At 41.7% G+C, this 27,172-nt stretch overlaps 1 protein-coding gene across 4 annotated transcripts; it reads left to right on the forward strand.

Moving 5' to 3' along the window:
• Nucleotides 1-479: 479 nt before the first annotated feature.
• EDEM3 (ER degradation enhancing alpha-mannosidase like protein 3) lies at nt 480-26,528 on the forward strand. 4 transcript variants are annotated; one of them, XM_054638080.2, is made up of 21 exons: nt 480-761; nt 2,448-2,493; nt 5,990-6,090; nt 8,612-8,651; nt 9,102-9,214; nt 9,848-10,001; nt 10,489-10,623; nt 11,024-11,129; nt 11,874-11,971; nt 13,207-13,332; nt 14,043-14,126; nt 15,071-15,154; nt 15,334-15,458; nt 15,974-16,139; nt 18,362-18,516; nt 19,284-19,437; nt 19,934-20,128; nt 20,871-21,036; nt 21,422-21,607; nt 22,350-22,397; nt 23,028-26,528. In XM_054638080.2, exons 1-21 carry the CDS (start codon nt 601-603, stop codon nt 23,435-23,437), a joined length of 2,853 nt encoding a protein of 950 aa, XP_054494055.2. In that variant the 5' UTR covers nt 480-600; the 3' UTR covers nt 23,438-26,528. The 4 variants fall into 4 exon arrangements, with proteins under 4 accessions (XP_054494055.2, XP_077038157.1, XP_054494056.2 ...); XM_077182042.1 differs by having other exon boundaries at nt 22,350-22,364; XM_054638081.2 differs by lacking the exon at nt 22,350-22,397.
• Nucleotides 26,529-27,172: the final 644 nt, after the last annotated feature.

Below are 27,172 nucleotides of genomic sequence, written 5' to 3' on the forward strand. Positions count from 1 at the left end.
AGGGAGAGGGGAGTTTTTAGGGGAGCAGGGAGTGACAGCGTGAGGGGGAACGGCTTCACACTGAATGTTGGATTGGGTATTTAGGAGGAAGTTCTTCGCCGTGAGGGTGGTGAGGCCCCGTCACAGCGTGTCCACAGAAGCCGTGGCTGCCCTATCCGTGGGAGAGTGCAAGGCCAGGCTGGACGGGGCTCTAATTACGTCCCTGCCCACCATGAGCTGCTCCGCAGAGCCCCTTCCGTCCAGAGCCGCTCCGGCCAGCGCCTAAGGGAGCGCGGCGGGCGGGGCGGAGCGCGGGGCACGCCGGGAGCTGTGTGCGGTCGGAGCGCGGGGCACGCCGGGAGCTGTGGTTCCCCACCCTTTGTCCACGTCGACCCTCTCGTTACGCGTTCCCTGCCGGCTCACGTGACCCCCGCGCCGCGCTCCCCCATTGGCCCGGCGGCGCGCGCTGGAGGGGGGGCGGTGCCGGAAGCGGCGGCGGCGCGAGGCCGTTTCCTTGGCTACGCCCCCGCGGGCGCGCGCGGAGGGGCCGGGCCGGGCCCTTCCTGCCCCGGGAGCCGCGATGGGCCCGCAGCGGGACTAGCGGGCACCCGGCCGGCCGCCATGGGCCTCAGCGCAGCTCCGGGCTGCCGCGCCGGGGAGCGGGGGCCCCGCTGGAGGAGGCCCTGGAAGCTCCTGGCCCTTGGCCTGCTCTCCGCCTCCTCCGTGCTGGCGGCCGCCCCGGGCGCCGGGGCCATGAGCAGGGAGGAGAAGCGCCGGCTGGGGTGAGCGCAGGGACGGACGGCGGGCCGGGCTGGCGTGTGCGCTGCCCCCGGGGCTGGGCTGGGCTGGGTGACTGCAGAGCTTCGGGACGGCGTCCCCTGTCTGTCCGTCCGTCCGTCCGTCTGCCCCCGAACGCTCCAGGGGCCGCGCGGTGTCGGTGCCCGGCCGGGCCGGGGCTGCGTGTGCCGGAGCCTGGCCGTGTCCGGGCCAGCTCCGCCGGCTGCGGGGCACACGCCGCCCCTGCTCCGCTCTGGGATCAAGCCGTGGGCTCTGGGAGCCTGGAGCTCGCCTTGGAGGCTTCAGCCAGGGCTTGCTGAAAAGGGGCTGGGGGTGAAAGTGAGCAAAGGTAAGTGTAAATCCCCGCTCGGTTGGTTTAATTATGGCCGTGCCTCTGGGAGAGTGCGGGAGTCATAAAAAAGGTAAATATTTACGTGTGTTCTGCCCAGTTCCTGTATGTAAGCTCAACTGCTCCGGTCCCCGTGCACCTATGTCTAATAGGCTGATTCTTTTATCGTAGTTTTTAGTTGAAGAGTAAATATTGCAACATATATGGGAAATACATTTTCCTGCATGGAGTGGGACTTTATAAAACAAATTTGCAATCAAGGGTATTTTGTGTTAGTATGTTTCTGGTGGCAGTTTCATCGTCCTGTTCCCATCCAGTGGTGAGTTGTACAGAACAATAATGCCAGAAGTCTGCTGGAGAAGCAGTGTGGATACTCTCACAGTTGTTAAGGTTGGAGAAGGCCTCCAAGATCATCAAGTCCAGCTGTCATGTATAAGTTGATATTTAACTCCAGTGTTTACAGTTACTGGAGTTTTCCATCATGGGTTCTCAGGATAATTTGTGTGTGCAATCTTATATATGTTTTCTTCACGAGGCTATACAAGGAGTTGAAATTTCATTCCCCATTTTGTTTTAAAATTTTTGCGTTGCACTTAAAATATCATCTGATGCCCCAGGCATGTGCAGGCCATGTCCTGCTGTGGTTTGTGTTTGCCTGTAAATGTAAGTTTTAAGCAGTTGTCTGTGTGCTGCCTCACTCAGCAGCTCTGTGTGTTTATCTGGGGCTTTTTGCCTGCTGCAGCCTGAGAGGCACCTGGGAAAAGCACCATCCTCTGCTCTTTTGATGCCTTAATGCACTTGATAAGTTAAAACTACTTCTTGAATTTCCAAGTCATTGAAGTAAATTGGATATTTACAATATAATTGTGGCGTTCCTGGCTCCTTTTTGTTCTGTCTTATCAGCAGAGATTGTGAATTATGTTGATGGTAGAAATTAGCATCCTTTTTTCCTTGCAGGGCTCCTTAGTGAAACAGTTAGGAATGATCACAAGTGGTGCTGTGTCTTAAAAAAATGTGTTTTTGGGGGAGGTTGTACGTGTAGAAGCATTTCCATCTTTCCAGACTTACGAAACAAATGTAAGGGTTTTCTTTAGTGTTTGCTTGCCAAGAGATCCCCAAATAATTTCATGTTAGGTGAAGAAAGAGTCTTTACTTTTTGGAGTGGACAAGAGTAGCTGAATCAAGAAAAAATTATTATTCTATATTTCATTTACTTGAGTAGAATATGTTAGTAGAGAACCTGTGCCTGACATTCAGATATTAAAGTGTGATACATGTAAGAGGGTGTGTTAAAGGCCATTGGGAGACAGACCAGTAATGCTGTTTCTTGTTTCTTTTTTAGAAATCAAGTGCTTGAAATGTTTGATCATGCATATAGCAATTATATGGTAAGTGAAATACTTGTTTGGTGTTTTTCAGAGGAGTTGTTGCTGACCTAGGGGAGAAAGCAACCTACAGCACATGACATTCTATAGAAATATCTGGGAAGGAGGGGTGAAAATAGCTAAAATTAATAACAGCACCTGTAAAGCCTTTAGAAAGACCATAAGTGTTACTTTCAGGAAGGTTGGGATGGCTTTTAGAGTGGTAACTAAGAATTGCTTGTGGTAACTCTCCTAATCCATGCCTGACCTTTCCCAAACCAGTTCATCTCATGTCAGGCTATCAACAGTAAAGTATTTGGTTTGAAACTCCAGGAAAAGGGAGTTTGGGAGAGCTGTCTATGGGCATTAGATTCTGGAGAACACAAGCTGATCTTACTTATTTTGTAGGTAAAATGACATTTAATATTTCTTCAGTGGTAAGCCATGTCAGATGCAGTTTGGGCATTCTTGTACAAACTGTAGAAGAGAAAGGGAGTCCGATGCCATATCCAGGCATTCCAGGGTGTGACTGTCATATGACCATGGGCCATGCTGGCTGTGGTTTCTTTTGCTCTGACTTGTGATTCCTGTGCAGGTATCCTCCTGTTCTGGATCTCTGAGCCACCCCACACACCCTGGTCTGGCTCTGTTTACAAAAGCTTAACCATAAATAGTTAATTGGAGTGCACTTCCTCAAGTAAAAATTACTTTCAAATATTCTATCAGTAATACACTTCTGAGGAGAAAGTGTGGAGTTGACTAAGATAAATATAAAAGATTAATTCTTACTGGCTTCATATGGACATTCTGGCACATTCTTTGTGGCTGTTACAGAAACCCCTCTGAAGTTGCATCAGTTCCTGCTGCACAAACTGCTGTTTCCTTGCAGCATCTTGCCACATGTCCCAGGTTCTGTGTTATGGGTTAAACTTTAATATGTAATTCAAACTTAAAATCTCAGGAGTTAAAACTTTATACAGCATGGGAGAGGTACAGGACTGTAGAGTGGACAGAAGGCTAAGCCAAGAGGATTTTCAAAGGGGTGCAGTTTCTCCTTTTAACTTAAGCTCTTTACTTTTGAAACCTTTAGCAGTTAAACATCAAGGCTTTTTTGGTCGTAATTTTTGTAATCTGGTTCCATGAAAAACACTTGGCTTGGATTTCCTCAATGGAAAACTTCTGTGTTTGGCAAAATTGGACAAAATATTACAAGGATCTGTGCTTCTACTGTTCATTGTGTGATAAATTGGCAACTGGTAGGGGTCTTGCCACATCTGAAGCAAGAAAATTCTGTTTGAAGGAGAGAGAAAACTTCAGCTATCCTGGAAGCTTTGAAGCCAAAAGGATATTTATTTGCCACGTATGCTGGAGCACTAAACAAACAGAGAAATGTGACTTGCCTGTTTAAAGCTGAAGAAAAGATTAGAGTATCAGACTTGATTCTGACAACAGGAGAATGAAGTGTTTTTGCAGGTGTTTTTCAAACAGCCAGCTGAAAAGTTTTGATTTTCTGTTTCTATTAATACATATTTTAGACATGCATATTTAGAAGACTGAAAATTCACGTTTGATTGCAAGGGAAATTCCCTTGCCTTTTTTTTTTCTTTCTTTTTTTAAGTTGTTAACAGAAACTTAGAAAAAGCTGCTGGTTTTTTTCAGTCCTTGAACGACATTTGTAATAATGGGGACATTTTTCTTCTTGGCTGTCAGAACATGTGAAAATGACATGTCAGTCACTTGAGGCTAGTGACAAGTTGGGAAATAACTCAATGCAATAGCTGCTTATTCTCTGCTATAGGAAGAGAATAAGTGAACTTTTATTTTTCAAAATGCTTCAAGTTCTTTATTTGTAAAGTTAAAAGTTTATTTTTCCAGATTTTTTATCACTTCTCTTATCCAAAATTTAAGCCAGAGATCTCAGTTTTGACATTGCTTTTGTTGTGTACTTCTTTAATCAGTTTTTCTGAATACTTTGCAGAGATACTCAGAAACATCTAAGCTGTATTAAAATGATCTAGATTCTGCCTTTTGTAGTTAAACTTGAGGAGAACAAAGACTTGAGCAAAGACCAAAACACTCAGGAGGGTGGTATACAGGGAAACAAACCATCAGTTTCAAAAGAAGTTGCTGTAAGAGCTGTTTATTTATAGAGGAATGTTCCTTTTTTATTTTTATTTCATGCTTGAATACAGATTATTTTTGTACCATATATTTGGAAAGATTTTGCATGTGTTTACTTGCAGTTTCAGTGCAGCAATTGAAGTTTTTTCTCCTGCCACATGTTAGTTCTCCACTAGAAGTCAAACTGGAGACCTCAGTACAGCAGCAGCCAGTTTCCTGCTGAAATCAAGAGAAAAGCTCTATCTTAAACCACTTGTGTTAAGCTTCTAAGGGAGGCAATTTCATATTCATTTGAATTAGATATATTTAAGATTCATTGTCATTGATGTCAGTCTTATATTTGTTATGTTTGTAAGAGGCTCAGTCTTGTTAGGGCTTTTTTTTTTTTTCTGTGAATGTTATAATTTATGTCTTATGTAGTAATTCATCAATGTTTTGTTTGAACTTTTGAGTTCTCTTACCTGTCACTGTCTGTCACCCTCAGGCAGGAGAGTTCATTGTGCAGAGTGCAGTGAAGGGCCATCAAGGGGATGGAGAGGCTGGAGCATCTTCCCTGTAAAGAAAGGCTGGGGGAGCTGGGGCTCTTCAGCCTGGAGAAGGGAAAGCTCCAGGGAATTTAACAAGGGAGAGAGCTGGGGCTCTTCAGCCTGGAGAAGGGAAAGCTCCAGGGAATTTAACAAGGCAGAGCTGGGGCTCTTCAGCCTGGAGAAGGGAAAGCTCCAGGGAATTTAACAAGGGAGAGCTGGGGCTCTTCAGCATGGAGAAGGGAAAGCTCCAGGGAATGTAACAGGGCAGAGAGCTGGGGCTCTTCAGCATGGAGAAGGGAAAGCTGCAGGGAATTTAACAGGGGAGAGAGCTGGGGCTCTTCAGCCTGGAGAAGGGAAGGCTCTAGGAAATTTAACAAGGGAGAGAGCTGGGGCTGTTCAGCCTGGAGAAGGGAAAGCTCCAGGGAGTTTAACAAGGCAGAGAGCCGGGACTGTTCAGCCTGAAGAAGGGAAAGCTGCAGGGAGTTCATCAAAGGAGGCTGTCAAAAAGACAGAGCCAGGCTCTTCTCAGGAGTGCTCAGAGGAAATGGACATAAACTGAACCATGGGAGATTCCCTCTGAACAGGAGGAAACACTTTCACACTGTGGAGTTGACAGGGTGTCCAGAGAGGCCAGGAGTCTCCCTCCTGGTGCTCAGGAGTTACCTGGACATGGTACTGGGCAGCTGGGTCTGGGTGGCCCTTCTTGAGCAGAGGGCTTGGACAAGATGAACTTTGGAGGTCCCTTCCCACCTGCAGGGCTCTGTGATGGCCATGCAGGTTTTCTGCAGAGCAGCATGATGAGGATTCCTTTTACAGGCTCCCAAGGGTGGCAGTGAGCACTGTGACTGATTCCCCTGTTTTGTTCCCAACAGGAGCATGCGTATCCAGCTGATGAACTCATGCCTTTAACTTGTCGTGGACGAGTGCGGGGTCAGGAGCCAAGTCGAGGGGATGTGGATGATGCCTTGGGAAAGTTAGTGTCTGAAATGGTCACTGTAAACATCTAGGAATAGAAGTACAATTGGCAGCCCATAAAACTTGTTTGTTCAGTTGATTTGGCCAGAAACTTACACTTGTAAGAAGTGGTTTTGTTATTACGAAGTTACTTTACACTTGTAAGAAGTGTTTTTATTGTTGTGAAGTTAACTTACACTTGTAAGAAATGTTCTTATTGTTGTGAAGTTAACTTACACTTGTAAGAAGTGTTGTTATTATTATGAAATTAACTTACATTTGTGTTTTTATAATTATGAAGTTAACTGATGTGAAATTGTACCTTAATTAGAAGAAAAGAATTGACCAGTGAATGAGATCCAAAAATATTTTTTTTAATCATTCCCCAAGTATTTTCCATAGGAAAACCTTCCAAATGGGGGCTGACATTTATAGTATTGGTAGTACAGGTTATAAGGGTTAATGTTGTGCTGAACAGAACAATAAACTCTTATCCATGATGCTGGCCTAATAAGTGATATTTAAAGTGCTTTTTTAAGTAGAAAGTTTTCTGAAAACAAGCAGTCAAATGATTATCATGTGTATCATAGCCTGAGGCCTTTGCTGAAGTATAAAACATTATTTCAGACGTGGAAATATTTTCTATTCTTTCTTTCAAGGGAGCTGATAGTACAAAATACTGATTCTTTTGCTAGCAAAATGTAGATTTAAGGACTGGTTTTTTCCATGTTAAATGGAATAGTCAAAGGCAAATTTGACCTACTCTAAATGCATTTGTAATTGATACCTTTGAATATGTGCAGTTTATAGATCAAATTCTTTAATAGCAAACAGCTGGGTTTTTTTAATATCACAGTTTAATGTCTCTAAGCACAATAGTGTTAATCAAAGCTGAAATCCTTCTCTTATATACTGTTTCTAATTATCTTTAGGATATTGAGCATGTTATTTTGGCTATGTTGTGTTATGTACAAATGGTTTTTAGTCTAGAGATTTCCATACAATCCTGCTGCCTTGGAGGTATCCAAAGATACAGCAGATGAAAAGTGTAATGAAAATGTATTTTGAATCCATTCTTTTTAATGACCTTTTTAAAAAGTAACATACTAACATTTGAGTAAAAAATACCTTCCAGCCCATTTGAGTAAAAAATACCTTCCCCCCTACCATCTACCCTTAGATGCATTAAATTATTGTATGTATTTATTGGTTTTGTGTATACAGACTTTATTCTGTACCTTATAATTAGTTACATTATTATGTAGCAGATTTCTCATCTAATCCTTTTTCTTGCCAGCTGCCTCATCAGTTGTGTTCTCTGCCAGTCTTTGCAATCACAAAAGGACAGGGTGAGGCAGCTGGGTCAGTTCTGTTTCCCTGGAGAACTTAGGAGCCTTCCATATAGATGTGAAATGCATCATTTCTCTCCTCTTGTACAGAAAAAGTTGTGAATTTGTTAGGCAGTTGTGCATAGTCATTAATTAATCTCTGTCTCCTGTAAAACAGCACTCACAAAATGCCCTTATATCTTTACAAATTCAAGAGAATTATAATATAGGAATACTTAATTAGAATTTTGGTGTCACATGTTGCCTGCAAGGTTTCAAACATTGGGCACTTACTGAAATCCTTGGGGTGTGCTCCTCAGTAGGCAATTTTAACTGTTCCAAAGTGTTCAAACACCATCGTGTTCTGTAAATTCTATTCTGTGTTGTGGGTGTGTCTTAGCATAGGAGCAGTTGTTGGAATTAGACATATTTAAGATACAATCATAGATATAATTCCTGGGATGGGGAAAGCTCCTCTCAGCTTGGGATGCACTGGAACAGCCCTGGAGAAAACCTCTGATCCTTGTTAGGATCTTCTTGTTTCACACACTGTGGAGCTGACTTGATGCTCTCTTTTCATGGAATAGTCACAGAATCCCAGCCTGGTTTGGGTTGGAAGAGCCCTTAAAACCCCACCAGTGCCATGGGCAGGGACATCTTCCACTAGCCCAGGTTGCTTCAAGCCCTGTCCAGCCTGGCCTTGGGCACTGCTAAAATAGTTCTTTATTTTAGAATAAGTAAAGTAGTTCTTTATTTTAAGCCTACCACTTGCTAGTGTTGGAAGAGTTTCTGGTATGAGAAATTTAGCTTGGAATGGCTTTTGATCTCAATATTTTTCCTTTTTTTAAAAAAAAAAACAACAAGTGAAACAGGGGCTGGAAAACAACTTAAACTTTTATACTGGGTTTCTTAATAGATTTGATTGGAGACAAGAAATAAAAATTAAATTTGCTTACCAGAAGTTAGAAGGCTTTGCAGTAAATAAATGTATCTGTAATCATAGCTTCTTTGTCAGCTCCTATTCTGGTCACTAGCAAAGGGAGAAACTTAGAAAGAGGTTTTGATATTAAGCATTTTGAGTACAGCTGATTGTTTTGCAGCTGGTGGTCTGTGAGAATTTAGTTTCTTCCCTGGTATCAGTTACTATTAAAAGTCACTTAATTCCTACACATACAGATCTATAGTAAATCTGTTTTAAATTTTCTTTCATAGGTTTTCACTGACCTTAATTGATACCTTGGACACTCTTGTGGTAAGCTTAATCTGTTGATAAGTTTTGATAAAACAAAGAGATTGTCTTCTGATGCTCAGACTTATTTTTAGGTTTCTTTTTCATGGCTGTTGATCTCTGGCTCTGTTTGAAGTTTCTGTTGCTTGTGGGAACTTTGAAGTGCTGTGAGGATGGAGTTTGGAGTTGGTTGTAATAACTACAGCAGTTCCTTCACATTTCATTGATACCTTTTTATATCACTTTTTTTTGGCCCTAACTTAACACAAAAGAGTCTGCTCTCCCTTATAGTCTAAAGCAAGAGGCTCAGTTAGTGGTGGGCACCTTTTAATAACTGCTGATGTATTTCTGGTTGAAATTGTATGTTCATATTTCTTGGGTAACTTTGTGTGCACTGAAATATCCTGTATGCAAATACACTGTGACTGCATTAGCTATACTGGAACTGAACACCTGCTCCCTGTTGTATTCCAGGTGTTAAATAAAACCAAAGAGTTTGAAGAGGCCGTAAAAAAAGTAATAAAGGATGTTAATTTAGATAATGACATAGTTGTGTCTGTCTTTGAAACCAACATAAGAGTCCTTGGGTGAGTAACTTTTGTTTTCAAAACTCCTAAAAATGTGGATTTTAGGTAGTGTGTCTTTAAGACACCATTCTGTGCTATTCCACCTGTTTGAAATAGTTGTGCCTTTGTCAGTTTGCCTGAGAGTGGTTTTAAAATGCAAGGCAGGACTTGCTGCAGTGCTACTGGATCAAGCTGCCCCATCTCACTGCTGCAGGCACAGCTTTGCTGATTTAGAACCCCATGAGCATGCTGAGGGAGCAGGGGGGTTGCTTTAGAGAAACAGGCTTGCAAATGGCTCTGTTCAATACTTGATTTACCACATTTTGATACCTGGGGTCATAGATTATTTCAGCTTGGAAGGGACCTCTGGGGCTCAATGCTGGATCAGAGCATGTAATTTTAAGTTATTATATACTATTTTGGAGGTCTTGGTTGCTATTCCTGTCTAATATTGATGAATCTATGAATCCAATGATAAACAAGAAGAATTGCTTCCAAAATCCTGGTAGCTAACCTGGATTATAATGGGAATTGAATCAGCAGTCTAAAAATTAGGGTCACAGTTATGTACATGTCACCTAAATTGTAGAGAGCTGTCCTTGCTGTTCATATGAGCATACCTTTTGAGATGTGGATGATTTCTCTTGTGTTTAGAGGTCTCCTAGGTGGGCACTCAGTGGCAATTATGCTGAAGGAAAAAGGTGAATATATGCAGTGGTACAATGGTGAACTCCTGCACATGGCCAAGGAACTGGGCTACAAGCTTTTACCTGCTTTTAACACCACTAGTGGTCTCCCTTATCCAAGAGTAAGTTCTGTTTCTGTAATGCAGGATTATACTGTAATCATGACTTGTGTTGTTTTGATTTTATATCTGTTTCCAGAATAATTTCTGTATTTATTAAGTGGCCAGAAAATTGAAAGCTGATAAATTGCAGGTACTCTAAGAGCCAGGAGTAGTGAGATATTTACAAAACTGAATTTTCAGGAGCACTTGTGACATTCTGAGTTCCTGATTTGTTGCTAAAAAAAATTGCTCAGATTAGATTTTTAGAGTGTATTCTCTTATTCTAATGTCTAGTGAACCAGGAAACAGGTTCTTGTTTGGGAGGGTTGAGATTTTGAGTATTTGTGGATAGTTCTCTGTGCATGTCTAAGTTGGCAGAGCAAAACCAAAGAGATCTGTTTTTTCTTTCTTTAGAAAGAGCTTAGATTATATACTTGCTATACAATCATAGGAATGTAAACTCTTTCAGCTAGGAAAAATGAATATAGTAATCTCTATTTTTCTCTAGGTTAACTTAAAATTTGGTGTCAGACATCCAGAAGCACGAACAGGAACAGAAACTGATACCTGTACAGCTTGTGCTGGTACCTTGATCCTTGAGTTTGCAGCTTTAAGCAGATTCACAGGAACATCTATATTTGAGGTTTGCTTTCCACGGTATCTTATTTTTTGCTGTAGGTTTTTAGCATTGTGTTTACATTTTGTAGTTTTGGAAAAACAATTCTGAGTTCACTAAATGCATGTCTTAGCTGTGCTGCACAAAAACATTTGTATATATTGAGATTTGTAGAGTTTGTGGGCTTCCTTCTAAGGCTTGATTTTTTAAAATAATTTTTTAAATCACAGGAAATAATTTTGGTTGAAAGTAGTTAGAGCAATACAGAAGTAAACAAAATAAATATTCTGAGGATCAGAAGGAGTTCTGAAATTGTTAGACATGAAACATCCTATTCCTTTCCTAGCATCTTAATTAAAATAGCCAGAAGAATCAGGGAGTTGAGTGTCTGTGTTTCCCTAATTCCCTGGTGTTGTTGTTGTTGCAGGAATATGCCCGGAAGGCGCTGGATTTTATCTGGGAGAAGAGGCAGCGCAGCAGCAACTTAGTGGGGGTCACCATCAACATCCACACTGGGGACTGGGTCCGCAAAGGTGGGGCTGAGCCACAGCCAGGGGGGTCTCACCCACCCCCAGCAGGCTTACCTGGGCTGCTGAAAGATATTAATCCTGTGGAGAATCCTGCTGCCCCAAAGCCTGGCTCTGCTCTGAGAGAGCAAAGCCTTCTCTGGTAGAAAAAGTGGTTTTATTCATGGCAAAGCGTTCCCTTTATCTGGGAGAAGAGGCAGAGCAGCAGCAACTTAGTGGGGGTCACTGTAACCATCCACACTGGGGACTGGGTCTGCAAAGGTGGGGCTGAGCCACAGCCAGGGGGGTCTCACCCACCCCCAGCTTACCTGGGCTGGTGCAAGATGGTAATGGGATAGGCAGTGGAGGAACGTGCTGCCCCAAAGCCCTCTCTAGTGAAGAAAGTGGTTTTATTCATGGCAAAGTGTTCCCTGATCCTCTTCAACGCCAAGAGGGAAGTGCCTTGGGATGAATTGTCAGAGACTTTGCTATAAATCCATGGGAAAAAAAAATAGGATGGGAGAGGTGATGTTCTGTGAAATAAGTGTCTTTTAATGCATGTCTGTCCATATTATTATGTGCACTGGGAGTGCAAAGCCTTTGGCATAGACACACAGTATTGTGTCTCTGCTTCCATCTGTGCCTTAATCCCAGTGAAAGGAAGCTTTTCCATTTACTGGAAGAGCCCTTAAAATCAAAGTGGGAAAATGTGGAAAATACCCATATCCCTAGATAAAGTAAACTCACCTTTTTATTTTCACCTGTTCCTAGACAGTGGAGTTGGAGCAGGAATAGATTCATACTATGAATATTTATTAAAAGCCTATGTCTTGCTGGGAGATGACAGTTTCCTGGAAAGATTTAACACGGTAAGTTAACACCTTGCTCAGGTTTGTGCCTTCTGCAATACAAATTTCAGAGTAATTGTGTTGTCAGCTGTTAGCCTGAGAAGGGATCTTTAGTAGAATTTCTGTGACTGCTGCTGTGTTTAGTGCCAGCTCTTTTTACTGAGGGTTTTTGCTAATCTTGGCTGATTAGCTGTCACATGAGCAGTTATTTTAACCCTGTCCAGTAAAAAATCAGAACCTTCTAGGCCTTTATCCATGTTCCCAGTAGGGGAGAAGCTGTATTTCCAGACCAATACTGCAAATGTTTCTGTAAACGAACATAAGGGCCTCTTCTTTCAAACCATTGTACAATTTCATTCTGTCCTGGAGCAACAAAAAAAATCAAAGTGTGGATTTTGCTTTGCACTGCAGATCTTCAGGCCCAGGATGCATTTAAGTATACAAGCTGAAAACCACACTTAGGTTTTTTTTAATTCATAAATTACTGACCATCTTGGTTAGCATCATAATTCCTTCATAAAAGCATTATTTATTTTGAAAATAGCAATATCCATTAAAAACATCTTAAATCATAAAATGATTTTATATCATATAGCATGATTTTTTTATTAGAAGTGAATAATTCCATAGTTAAAGTTGTAATACTTTAGGTGTAATGATGATTTCATGGTCCTAAGTGTTACATTTTCCTTGAGCTACATCTATGAATTGTTTCCTGTCAGTTTGGCTCATGTGCTCAGTATTGCACCTTCTGAAAACAAAGTTTAGGATTGGAAGTCAGCAACATGGCAAGTGACCTAGGGGGGGTTTAGAAGTGCTTCTGAGCCATGCAGTCTAGCTGCTTTGTGTGGGTTTTTTAACCTCCTTTTCCTCCTGAGATCCATATGCCTTGGAATTCTGTTGTTCAGAAAAAGCAATTTCAGCTTTCTTTAGAGTGTGCTTTAAAATTCAGCCAAAACAAATGTGCCTTAACTGTGATATTCCTGGTTTATCACATGGCTGCTGGATGTACTGTTGTGTATGTGTATTCCTTGGAAATGTGGTAAGCTTTGCAAGTGTAGTAATGTGGAACTTTTCAGTATTTATTACACTTGGTTTTAGTTTGCAGAACTAGAGATGAGAGGCACTGCCAAATGTAATAATGATTGAAGATGTAGTACTGCCTTTTCCACTCAAATACAATGCCAGTCTGGTGATCTGTCTCTCTTTTGGGGAATGAATTGATACAAACTGCTGCTTTTCCTGATGTTTGGCAGCACTATGATGCCATAATGAGATACATCAGCCAGCCACCTCTTCTCCTTGATGTTCACATTCACAAACCAATGCTAAATGCTCGGACCTGGATGGATTCTCTGCTTGCTTTCTTCCCTGGATTGCAGGTAAGGTGTAAAACCCATGTAGAGATGGTTTTAATAACAAAGAAATTATTAACTGGGTTGGATATATGATTTTCAAGTCAAGTGTAGTAATTTGATTTTCAGACATACTGAGGGAACATCCTGGCAGTGTCCAAGGCCAGGTTGCATGGGGCTTGGAGCACCCTGGGCTAGTGGAAGGTGTCCCTGCCCATGGCAGGGGGTGGCACTGGATGGGCTTTGAGGTGCTTTCCAACCTAAACCTTTCTGATTCCATGTGTTCTGTACTTAGTCTTCCAGTCAGTTCAATGCTATGATGCAAGTTAATGTGCTTTGCTGGCTGGGTTGGCCATCAGGACAAGTGTGTTCTTGTAATTTGCTTCCTTCACTCCTAGTCATGAAAATACTCCAATTAAGCTGCCTTTGTACTAGTAACTGGTTTTCTACTTTGTGTGCCATTGACATCTTTAAGATAAACTAAAACACGTTTTCACCCCAGCTCTCTGTAAATGTCACAGGGCCTTGTTCTACATGGGCAATAATTTTAATGAGTTCACTGATTTTACTTAAATAACTCTTAAGGAGTAACTGTGACTTACACTGATAGGGATTAATAATTGCAATATGTAGTGATTGTTCTGTAGCTTTACATGAACATACCATGAATGTTTTTATAAGCTTGAGTATTATTCCTATGCTTGGTGAATTAATGATATTTTATTATTTAATTTTAGGTGTTGAAGGGTGATATTAGACCTGCTATTGAAACACATGAGATGCTGTATCAGGTTATAAAAAAGCATAACTTCCTTCCAGAGGTAAGGTAGTAGTTTTTTGATTTTGTAAATCAAAAATTTGTATTTTTGATTGTGTAAACTGATTCTTACATCAATTTGAGCAGTTGCAGATGCCCATTTGAAAAGCCAGCAGGTATATATGTTATGAAAATCAGAGCCTCATTTCCACAGCATTCTTATGTGATTTGCAGTTCTGCACGTCTGACAGCTGAGAGGATGTTCTGAAATTTTGTATAATGACTTTGAAAGTCAGCACACCAACTTACTGCAGATGCTGCAAGTCTTTGAGCAAGTCCATTGTGCACAGAAAAGCTTGTTTACCTGCTGAAGTGTGTGTCTTTAATCTGTGATGACTCAGGTTATATTTGAAGTGTTCTGACTCTGGGTTTAATTCTGACTTTCCTCTAGTGTAAGCTTATTTCTGTTAGAGAACATTTTAATTGCCATCACATTCACCTAGTGTGGTGATTGAGAGCAAAGAATGCTAAGCACTGGAATTAATTTTTTGAGGGCTTTTAAAATGGTGCAGTTTGGCTCTTTATGGGTTTTTTGGTTGTTTTTTTTTGTGTTTTGTAATTATGAAGGAAACTTTAAAAGGTCAGCTAGTTGCATTTAAGCTAACAGACCATCCTCTAAGCAAAGACTTGGTTTAAATCTTAGTGTGAAATAGTAGTGAATATATGACAGAAATGGCTTTTCCCAGGGCACATTAAGAGTGAATAGATAGACAGGAAATTTTTAGATACCTGACTTCTAGCCTGTGGTATTAATCTAGAAACAGCTGCTCAACCATCTGTCAGTGTGCAGTGACACTTGACTGCACTGGAGGTGTCAGGTGGTAGGTATGTTTGTAAAAATGGTGTTTAGCAAAGCTAGGCTGGTTATACAGTTAACATAGAATTCAAGTAAAGCTGTGTTTGGTTTGCATTCCTGCATTTATTTTTGTCTGTTCTTTTTCTCCTCAGGCATTCACAACAGACTTCAGAGTTCACTGGGCTCAGCATCCTCTGAGGCCTGAATTTGCTGAAAGCACCTACTTCTTGTATAAGGTACAGTCACATCCACTCCTCTGACCTTTGAGCACTTTTTCTTGCACCTAGAGTTTTGTTGCTGTTTTGTTTCAATACAGATTTGAGTAGCATATCTCCAGCTTAACTTAACCATTTGAGCCAGTTTAGCATATAAACAAGATGTAATGGTTATAAATTTTTTTTGTTTAATTTTATAGGCTACAGGAGACCCTTACTACCTAGAAGTAGGAAAAACTCTCATTGAAAACTTGAACAAGTATGCCAGAGTTCCCTGTGGGTTTGCTGCAATGAAGGATGTTCGTACAGGAAGTCATGAAGACAGGTAAAGTTTGTACAATTATCTTTTAAAATATAAAAATACAGAAAAAAAATCAAATTTCCCTGTGTAATTGAATGAATTAATACTTGAGGAGCTGTCTGTCTTCACTCTGATAACCAAGCCTTAAATTACCTGTTTGTAATTGCATTGAACTGTAAATGCATTGAAACAAGCTGTGCACTGTTTCAGTAGGGTTATAGGGTGCTCTAGAAGAATACTTTCAGTTGAATAACCTTTCATTTGTCTGAGAGCAATTAATTACTTTCAAGCTAAATATACTTCAAATCTGTAGGTTTGTCAGGAGGTTTATCTGTTTTTTTCTCTAATGCTGTTTTTTACGGAATGTGCTGAATCATTTCTCTCCAAACACAGCTTCTTCCAAGCAGAAGGAATGCTAATGGAATTATGTCCAGCAGTAATAGTCATGAAATCTTCAGAGATGGAGAACTAAGAATACTTATTTTACTGATGTTCTAGAAATGAGCTCTCCCTAAAGGACATCCCCTTTTTCTCCACAGGATGGACTCATTCTTTCTGGCTGAGATGTTTAAATATCTGTACCTGCTATTTGCTGATAAGGAGGACATGATTTTTGACATTGAAGATTATATCTTCACCACAGAAGCTCATCTGTTGCCACTCTGGCTCTCCACTACAAACCAAACCATCTCTAAAAAAAATACAGTATGTAACAGCTCCAGTCTGAATCACTTTCTGTGGTACACTTCCTTTTTTTGAGGGGAAATGGAAATAAAATCAGGAAAGATCATAGTTTGAGGAAGTGTAGCAGTTTGAACACATTGTTTAATAGGCACTATTTCATCATATTAACAGTGCAGTCACAAGAGTAGGAATAATGACTGGATTCTGCACTGCTGAACCTCGAGATAAAAGATAGGAATTATTAGCAGGATTTTAAAAGAAAATCATTCCCCACTTCTGTATAAATTGGAAGATAGCACAGTAGGATATTTTTGTCCCCATCTTTATTTTTTTATTATTTTTTCTAAAACCTAAGGTTTTCTTGTTTGTTCTTGTGAACAAATTTTGAAAGGTTTTTTGAGACAGCTGTGGAATTAATTTGACAAGATACAGAGCTACAGACAGATTAGGGATGTTTAATCACTTTAGTCCATGCAGTAGGCACCTATTGCATAAATATGAGAACAGTTGTGGGTTTATAAATACTTAACCTTCCAAAATAACCTGGAGTGCTTCAGCTGTGCCATGAAGCATCATAAATCCTCTTTTTTTTATTTTGTGGTCAACAAGGTGACATAATTTGTCTGTAAGGCAATAAGAAAAAGGAAGAAGAGAAAGAGAAAATTATGTCTGAGACATCAAGGATACAAATTCCCTTATTTGTGCTTCTATTTTTAACATTTTCTAAGAGTTTTAGAATAATGCCTGGATCAGAGGAAAAGGCTTATATTGTGTGTCAAGCCATATATCCTGAAAAATCACTGTTTGATGGACTTTAGCATTAAGCAGTGACAAATTTTCAGTTATTTCATCTTAATGTCAAACACTGGTTATGTTTTAATGGGTCATGAGTTTGGTGTTAAATGTTCCTTCAGGGTGGAAATCCCACACCCTCTCTGAAATGTTCCTTCCCTGAGAATTTGTCTTTCCTCTTTGAGTTTTGGAAACAGGCAGTTTTCTGAACTAAGCAAGAAGTTTTCTGAAGGGTCTGAAGGAGTCTTTTATGTAACTTTTGTTCCCAATATAAGAATTTAATACCTTTGAGACAGGCAGGGTTCCCACAGCTGGTGCTGTTCTGAGTGCTGGCCTAACTGAGTTTGTTCTGTTGAGAACTGCAAATGTTAATGAAAAGCCAGTAGAGAGGGTAGAATAAATTGCTCAAATGCAGTTTTTTAAGCTCTTTGAGTCAAAGCTGTAAATGTGCATAATCCAAGTAAGAAAAGCCCGTTGAAGATGGTGTCAGGTGGCTGAAAGGCTGTGACGTTGGGTGTTCCTCTTTTATGGAATTTTATCTGAACAGATGGAATGTGTAAATGATTTTTAACATAAATACAGTGCTATTAAAACAAACTGTGAGAGAGATACTTGGTACTATCAACCCAACATCCTGTTTGTATTTGCTCTCATAAACAAGAAAGGTCATGCTTAGTAACAGCCCTTTAGGTCTTGGGTTTTAGGGAGCCTTGAAATACTTGATTTTTCATTGGCCAATATGTTGCAAACAGGAGGGGTGAGTCTTTTTAGGTAGATAAATACTACATTAATTTTTATGGGTTATGAAATGAACTTGCCAGTTATCTATAGCCAGTTATTTGCTAAGCTAAGGACATGCTAAATGTGGCTCCAAACCACCAGACATGTTCCACATGGTTTCACATGTTACAAACCTGCAATTTGTGCAGATGTTCAGTCTGCCATCTTTCCTGAAAATAGAAATTGTTTGAATTATATAGAGATTCATCCTTGCTCATCCAGACTTGCAAGTCTGTGTGGCTCCTGAGGAGGAGAATCTTTTGTTCACATGAAAAGATGTGACATTTTTAGTAAGAATGACCTAAAACCTGCAGCTGGTTACTCACTGTAAAGCCAATATTAGGTGAAACCAGAACTACTCCCTTTACTTGTCCAGCCCATAAAATACAGGGCACTGGCTTTGTCATGAGCAGGCTTGACAAGTTCTGTCTACCAGCAGAGGATTAGCTGTTTCTGGAAACAAAACAATCTAGAAACTACATATAAATTTAGTAAATTACAAATTAGCATGAGTGTTGTATTCATCTGTCCAAGGGGTTGCAGTGCACTGGCTCACCCCTATTGCTGCCAGATGTCCCCAGAACACAGATGACTTAAGTTAGGATTATCTATTGATGTTCTTTATGTAAAAACATAACCTGCATTATTTTACTCTGTTTCTTTGATTTTAGAGCACAGAGTACACAGAGCTGGACGACAGCAACTTTGACTGGACCTGTCCAAACACCCAGATTCTCTTCCCAAATGACCCCATGTTTGCCCAGAGCATCCGAGAGCCTCTGAAGAACGTGGTGGACAAGAGCTGTCCCCGGGGCATTTCCAGAGCGTAAGATGGATGGTTCCTCTCTTTGTTAGCTCAGGACTGAGGGGAACAGGCTCTGCTCTGCAGGGAAGGAGAGCCATGAGCTGTGCTGCAGCTGCCAGTCCTTTTGGGATGGGCCAAAGGGATAATTCCTGGCCACAGGAAAAATCACTTTGGATTTCAGCAAAATTTAGTTGGTTTCCAGGTGGAATTAGCAAGTCTTTCAAAGCAAAAGGAGCTGAATGAGCTGCATACCCTGGCTGCAGCTCTCACTTGGAGTATTGCAGGAAGTCTGTCTCTCTATTTGTAAAATACTTTCTGCAGTCTCCTGAGCAATTCTGAAAGTCTTCTTTGTAGTAAGGAAATTATGCTGCCACACATAACTGCACCTGTTTTGAGGAATTTAGGGCAGTGTTAAGGCTGAGGAAGTTTGTCCTCCTGACCACCTCTTCTATATTTGTATTTCATTAATAAAACTGAGTTGGAACTGTATAAGGCAAGCAGGGTTTGGTCAGTGTGGCAATAATGCAGACAATTTACAAATGAGAGAGAGTATATGGCAGTTTTGTTATCAATACTTGGGAGGGAGGTTTTGCACTATAAAATTATTGCTTATGTAAAGACAACTTTATAAAAAAGATAACTTGATTAAGAAGTTGCATTCCACTGAAGCTTGCACTCAGTGTATCAAGAATTCCAGTCTTGTGATGGCAGAGAACTCTAGAACACTAGAGTTCTGTTTCAAGGATAATCTGATTCTTAAAGCTTTGATCTCTGATGTCTTTTGGCAGAGAAGAGAGTTTGGGAAGTGGACCAAAACCACCACTGAGAGCCAGAGACTTCATGGCCAGTAATCCTGAGCACCTGGAGATCCTGAAGAAGATGGGAGTCAGTTTGATCCACCTGAAAGATGGACGAGTACAACTAGTGCAGCATGCAGTGCAAGTAAGATGGCCTGGCAGGGTTTTGTTTTATAGAGCTCTCAGCAAAGTCCTCCCAGCAATGATACTTAATACCTGGAGCTTCAGGAGGGACAGCCACCCTGTGGAAGGAGGCACATGAGCTGGATATTGTAGCTATATTTAGCAGGCCTGATGCCTGTTAATATTTTGCCTCAGCAACACTTTTTATCTTCCACTAAATTAAGTAGAGGCTGCTCAGGTTGAAGTGATGGAGCCAACAGCATCTTGGCTGAAAACACTGCTTTCAATGTGAGATACTTCCATCTCTTTATGATGTCTATATATTTGTATATTTTCAATTTTCTGGGTGGTGCAGGTGCTAAAGCTTTTGTGAAATGATGCTTGAGTGGAAGTGAGCAACCACCCTATGTGTTAAAGCCTTTGTAGCAGTGGTCCAAGCAAACACAACTTGAGTTTCTTTTCCCCCAGATTCCTCAAACATTTAAGATAAAATTGTTTATTGATTCCTTTCTCTGCAGGCAGCGAGTTCCCTGGATGCTGAGGATGGCTTAAGGTTCATGCAGGAAATGATTGAGCTCTCCAGCCAGCAGCAGAAGGAGCAGCAGCTCCCTCCTCGTGCTGTCCAGATTGTTTCCCATCCCTTCTTTGGCAGGGTAGTCTTGACTGCTGGGCCAGCACAGTTTGGGATGGACTTGTCCAAACACAAAGCAGGGGTATGTGAGATGTGGGTGTGTCTGTTCCTTTCTCTGTTGCACAAGCCTCAGCTTTACAGTACTGCTGTTGTTTGAGGGCATCCAGTTGATCCTCCAGGTGATCAGTTAATTACAGGGTTAAAATGACAGGCCCAGTGGTGACAATGACAGCAGTTACAGTAGTGGGGTGAGTGCCTTATCTGTCTGTGCTCTGCTCCTGAGTCATCAGCCATGCTTTAGGATTTAAAACACATGCACAGCATGAGTTGCAAAGCAAGCTTATCCAGTCTGCAGTGCACAGCTGAGGAGATGGTGATTTAGGGGAAGTTTCCCTCCCATGTCAGCCAGGAGCTGGCAGAAGCTTTTTAGAGTTAGAGCAAATTGTTCTGAGGAAAGCTTTTCTAGAAGGCTCTGTGTAGATGGAAGAGGGCAATCCACAGAGGCAGGAGTCCCTTTGGGAAGTAGTAGGAAAACCCATGTTGCAGCCCCAAAGAAGAGTTCCAGACTAGCAGTTCACAGGAGAAAAATTTCCAGAGGCAACACTTCCCAGGTATAGACAAACCACACTGATCATGAGAATTAGGTTTTCATTCAGTCGTGCTTTGCTTCTAGAGCTCCAGTTTCAGGGCACAGGTTGTCTGCAGTGACACAAGACAACACTAAATGCAGTAGAATGACTGAAGGAACAAAAATACATGGGAATCTTTCACAAGCATGACCATATTGCTCTAATTCTCTCTTTATTTTTGTTTTTCCCAAACAGACAAGAGGATTCGTTGCAACCATTAAGCCATATAATGGATGCTCAGAGATCACTAATCCTGAGGCAGTGAAAGAGAAAATTGCTTTGATGCAGAGAGGCCAGTGCATGTTTGCTGAAAAGGCACGAAACATTCAGAAAGCTGGAGCAATAGGAGGCATTGTCATTGGTAAATACAATTCCAAGTTCTTAATTTGTGTAAATGTAACCTAATTTTACAGATTTGAAGATACAGGAAAGCTGACAAGCTTTAAGCTGAGAGGCACAGCAATTGTACTTTCAGAAGATGAAGAGATGTTTGGGGTTTGTCAGGTTCTGTGCAGACACAAATTGGGATGAGGGTTGTCAGTGTTTTTGCAGACTAAAAGTTGTTACTTTAAGGATTGCAGGGTGCTGTCATTACTAACTGCTGAGGAATAATGGGGATAGAAATGAAAAGTGGAGGCAAACACACGAGGTTAGGGTTTGCTGTGAAGTGACTGGGCAGGGGAGGCTGTTCCAAGCTGAGCTGATCTAACAGGAGGTTTGCCCTTCCCCTGGTACTCTCTGCCTAGATGACAACGAGGGCAGCAGCAGTGACACAGCCCCTCTCTTCCAAATGGCTGGGGATGGCAAGAACACAGATGACATCACCATTCCCATGCTCTTCCTCTTCAACAAGGAAGGGAACATCATCCTGGATGCCATCCGGGAGTATGAGGCTGTGGAGGTGCTCCTTTCTGATAAAGCAAAAGACAGAGGTAAGGTTTGAGGTGATTTATGTAAATCTAGCTCCCCTCTGTGCTGTGGTTTTCTGTTTGACAATGGAATTAGTTTTTTATTAAGCAAACTGATATCCACTTGATACTCACTCCCCCCACAAGGTAACATGCAGAAATGCTGTTCCTAAATGTCACTTTGGCTTATGAGAAAATCCAGCCTTTTGGATTCCTTTTGAACCCTTTTTGTCATCAGCTGCTTTGAAGCAGCATCAGGAACAGCATGTTTCCAGTGCCCTACATTGTGAGCATCCCTCCCTCAGCAAGATCCCCAGTGACATTCCTGGGACCCAAAAGGAGAGAGACAAGTGCTGGAACTATTTTGCCTATCTAAGGAGAAGTGGTAAACATGAGAAATGAGGCTGCTGACCTCAGATGTTTCGTGGGTGTTCTTGTATAATGCAAGAAAATTGCAAGCTAATACATTCCCAGTTGAAATGTTTGAATGCAGCAGAAAATTCCAGATTTTCCTCTTGTAAGCCTTCTTTGTAGCACTCCTGTGTCCAAGCAGAGTAGGTAAGAACAAGTATCCAGAAAATCAGCTTATTTGCAAAGGGGATATGCCAAAATCTTGTCTTGTTTCTTCCTAACTTACAAATCCCTCCTGTTTATAACTGTGCTAAGTGCTCTGACAAAATGCTGAATACAGGATAGCTCTGCCTTTGAGAGTTTGTAATCCATATCTGCTTCTTCCCCCTCCTCGTGCTTCCGTTTGGAATCCCAGCAACAATCTTTAAAGGTAAAATGATTCCAAACTACATTATTGATAGCAGTAAGTATCCCATGTCAACAGTGGCATGTGCAGTTAAATTCCCTAAAAATCCTGAAATACCAGTGTCCTTCTTATAGCCATAAACATCAAACCCAGGGAAATCTGCATGACTAAATTGGGCAGTTGTTGGGAGCTGAGCTGGGACGTGGGAGACGTGTGTTACTTGCTTTGAGTGGGGAGGCTCTGGCTTTGGCTCTCTCAAGTGCACAGTTCAGCAAACTTAGGAAACTCTGTCCAACTCCCAAGTGCTCAGATGTGGGATCCTGGTGGATCTGGGAGTGCTTTAAAATCCAGCATTAAAGTTCAGTGCACACAGTGGATATTTGCTTAAGGCTGAAGGAGGGTAACTGGCACTGACCCACAAGTCACTCCTGAAGTTTGAGGAACCAAAATGAGCCTCAATGTATTGTTTGCCCTCCTTTAAAATGTGTTTAAAAGGCTTCCCTCCTATCCCTCTGTAAAATACATTCTTCAGTACCATTAAATTTTCATATCACTGGAAAGTCTGCTCTTCCTTGAAGAAATAAGGCCAAAGGAAGTGACCTTGATTTTGAAATACATAATAAAATGTTGCATTCCTACGGTTGGTTTAACTTTTTTTTTTTTTTCTTTTTTCCTTCCCTTTCAAAGACTTGGAAATGGAGAATATGGACCAGAAATCATCTGAAAGTGATGCACACAAACCAAATTCCGAGGAAGCTCCTTCAGACTCTCAGGATGCTGGAGCAGTTGGTGAGGAGCCCGAAGGAGGAGGAGAGAGCTCTGCTGTTGGTGACCCTGATCCTTTGTCTGCTGCCAGCACAGCCAGTGCCAGTGTTTCCATGGCAGAGGAGGATCCCCACACCTCTGGACCTGCAGAGGCCAGTGCTCCAGAGCCAGCATGCACACCAGGGGACAGCCAGCCTCAGGAACAAAACACCCAGACAGAGGCCACTTCCAAAGCTCACTGGGATAGTAAAGTCCAGCCTATGGAATCCATATTAGCAGACTGGAATGAAGATATAGAAGCATTTGAAATGATGGAAAAGGATGAGCTATGACTTGTAATAATAACTTATTTGTTAATAAACAAATGGAGACCTCTTTGGGTAGAAGTGAGGCCCTGATATCCAAGAAAACATATTCAGTATTGGGATGAGCAACCAGGTGTCACCTGGAAAACAACACAGAATTCCAGCACAGGCTCTTTGTATGTTTTAATTTTTCCTGTTTAAAAATGGGAACGTGCAATCAAAGCAATTGGGTGGCCCCGTGGCTGGTGCTGTGCCCCAGGTGGGGACGAGCCTGACTCCTGCCTTCCAGGCTCTGAGGGGACTCCTGGGGCTCTGGGAAGCAGTTGAGCAGGGTGGGGTGACACACCATGGAATGGTTCTTGATGGGGCACCCACCCCTCCCCAGCTGAAAGCCTTCCTTACAGCAGCAGGGGAATTGTTTCCAGGTGTTTGCACAGCTGGAAGCAGTCTGCTTTTGCCTGACATATCACAGTGCTGCTCATCACTCCTTGCACCCCTTGCCACGAGGAACCACAAGGGGACCTGGGAGTTCCCCTCCTGCTCTGCTTCCAGCTGCAGGAATTGTACAAACCAAAGGCAGAGTGTGAGCAGGTCCTGTCAGGGAGGCTGGGCCAGCCATGGGGCCACTGGGAAAAGGTGTGGGAAGGTCCTGCTGGAGGCTGAGGGAAGCACACAAGGCAGGTGTTGAGTCCCAGGTGTTTCCCTTGGCCTCCCAGATGGAAAAACTCCAGCCTGCCCCAAAATCTGGAACAGTCTCCGAAAGGACACAGCTCCATCAGCTGTAGCAAAACCTTTTTCTACAAGTTTGACTTCCAACAGCTTGACTCCATGTTCTTTTTATATACAACTTGTGTGTGTGGTGTTTCAGGCAGGGAGGCCAGGGCCAGTGAGGAAGAGCAGCAATTCTGGCTGTTGGGTTGATAGTTCAGAGTCCAGGGGAGTTATCCCAGGCTCTGGAGTTTGTTACAGGTAAGTGGGAGTCCAAATTTGCTGTCCACATTATATTGAAGTAGAAATGGGCAAGTTTAAACAACATAGAGGCATTTTGACTGTGTCCAAAGAAACTGCCAAAAACTAATTAACTTGATTTGTATAAACTGCTTTTAGTGACTTGTGGTTCAAAAAATGGTTTTATATTAAAGACAGAATGAACACTGCCTATATGCTGCACCAGGCTAAAAATGCAGGTTTATGTTCATCACTGCAATGGAGTCAATAAACAGGAAGCCCCAGTCTGGACTGCACCTTTGATTTAGCTGGTGAAATGACAGGTGCTGAATATGCAACTGTTAATTAGCACAGCCATACTCTGTATTTATACTCTGTACAGTGAGCAGGGCAATCCCAGGCATGTTGGATCCATGTACTCAGCCACACTTGCTTTCAAAAGTCTCAGAATGCACAGGCACCTTTTGAGAGCATGGCAGTCCATCTAAATATCATCCAGAACTTTAAATCACCAGGGTAGGAGGGAATTTGAGGAGAAATAGTGAATAAGTGTCCTTTGAAAGAAATTAGCTCTTAAATGGAGTTGTCATTCCTTTGCACAAGTAACTGTCTGGAGGCTTGGACTTGAAGCAGCTGGGAGTTTTCAGTTGGGAATGTTTTTATTTATGGGTTTTGTTACATGAGTTCATAGAAGGCATTTGACCATGGGAGCCTTGTAAGTGTCCTTGGTTCTTTGGAGCCCTGGGAATGCCAGGACACAGCCAAGTGCAGGATCAAACCATGAGGTGCAGATCAAACGTTTTCACTCAGAGAATTCCATTGATCTGTCAGTGCTCAGTGCCACAAAAGGAGCATCTTTGTTCCCATGCTTTCTGACATGGACATCATCTTCCTTCTTGGTAGCTCTTTTGGTGGAAATAGAGTTATTTTTATATCCTAGAGGCCTCTGGTCATTACTATCTCAAAATAGCAGCTAAAGGTTTTCTTTTTTTTACTTGCAGATTTAGGTGTAGATGTCAAATGTTATTAAAAGGTTAACTTTCCTTGCCATCACCAGCTCATTTTTAGTAACTGCTTTCTCCACCTGTTATTAGAGCAGCAGGCATTACCTTTCAGGGATCCCAGAACTCCATATGGATTTAGGGGGCAGCATTTTGGTGGTGGCCTACCTCAGATTACTGTTGCCTCCTTCCTTTTGAAGTGGTTTTTGTTTCATTTAGTTCTGCTTCACCTTTGAAACCATCACAAGAGCCATAGCTTTGTTTACAGAACTGAATCAGGCAAGGTTGACCTTTTGGGAAAGAGGATTAAACTGGGGGGACAGTTTTATTCAGGTTATTTTCACTTTGTATTTCCTTATGAGGACATAGGCTTTGGTTTAACCTGTTCATATCATTCTGGAAAGAATTCAGTTTTCTGTTACTATCATCTTAAAAAGCAAAAAGAATGTATTCATCAAAAAGAAAAACCCTTTTGGAAAGGGGAGAAAGTGTTCTTCCCAAATGTTTGGAAGTCTGCTCCCTGCATATGGAATATTGCTCATCATTAATCAGGAATCACCCTTAGTGTATAGCATTGTACATTTCTCTGTATGGTATTGAAAACTGAAGAATTCAGGAATCACAGCTGCAACTAGCACTTATTCCATGCCATGTAATTCAGATCAGCCAATTAATTTCTCATTTGATCTTAGAGGAATCTTCTTAATTGTTTACATTTATTGTTTCTTAATGAAGTTTGAGAATGAGCCCAGCTCTGGTTCTCCTCCTCCTGCCAGTGTCCCTGAGTAGGCACCAATGAGTGTGTGTTGAGAGGTGAAAAACAGGACATCTTATGCAACAGGCATCAGTCAGAACATAGAAAACAAACCATTCTGTGAATGAAAATTGTATGTTCAGATTTTGTAAGATTTTTGGTTTGTTTTTTTTTTTTTTAGCCAGACCAATTTACAGCCGTATATTTTCTTATGGAAGATGTCTAATAACAGGTGCTGTAACACAATTGTTGGGTTTTACTCTCTGGTGATAAATGTACCCAATATTTCTAAGGGCAACTATGTACTGTGATGTAAAAGTCTGGGCTAAAATGTACATAATCCGTGTACATAATTGTGTACTTGATTATAACTGCTGATTGTAAAGATTTAATAAAATGTAAATATTCTGGTCAAGCTGTGCTGAACTGATGCTCATTTCTGCATTGCTCTTGGCTGTCACTTTCAGCAAGGCAGTCACACCAGTCCTTCACTGGCAGCCCCAGGGCTGGAGCCACCCTGCAGTTTTTGCCTGGGAAGTTGGCTGAACCCAAAAGTATTGTAATAACCAAAACACCACCTTTTCAGTCTAGAACTGAAACTGGACAGGCTCTCAGCAACCAGCTCTAATAGGACTATTTCAACCTCTTTCTCTCTATGATTTAGGCATTATTATGTTTAAAATCCAGAATCCAGACCCTCAAAAGTTCATTTTGACTGCTGCAAATATTATACTTAGAATGAACAAACCAGGTCTCACTTGGGCCTGACGAGGTGAGTCTTTGAGGGGTGTATCCCTCATTGCTGTTATGAGCTCTCCTCCACCACCTCTATTCCCGTAAATTTTTCCTCTCTGGAAGTTAGGATTGAGAAAATGAAGATGAAGATGCAGGAGTCCTAAATCCAAGTCCTTGTTCAAGTGCTGAGCAGTGTTTATGATATGAAGTAGGAACCATTGCCAGCCTTGCTAAGGAAGTGCCAAATTCCTTCAGCTCTACTGTTTCCCATTTTCTGGGAACATCAGGGACTGGAGGATATTGGAGCAAAGGCACTTTCTGCCC

Source organism: Agelaius phoeniceus, chromosome 8, assembly GCF_051311805.1.
Source record: "Agelaius phoeniceus isolate bAgePho1 chromosome 8, bAgePho1.hap1, whole genome shotgun sequence".
Taxonomy (NCBI): domain Eukaryota; kingdom Metazoa; phylum Chordata; class Aves; order Passeriformes; family Icteridae; genus Agelaius; species Agelaius phoeniceus.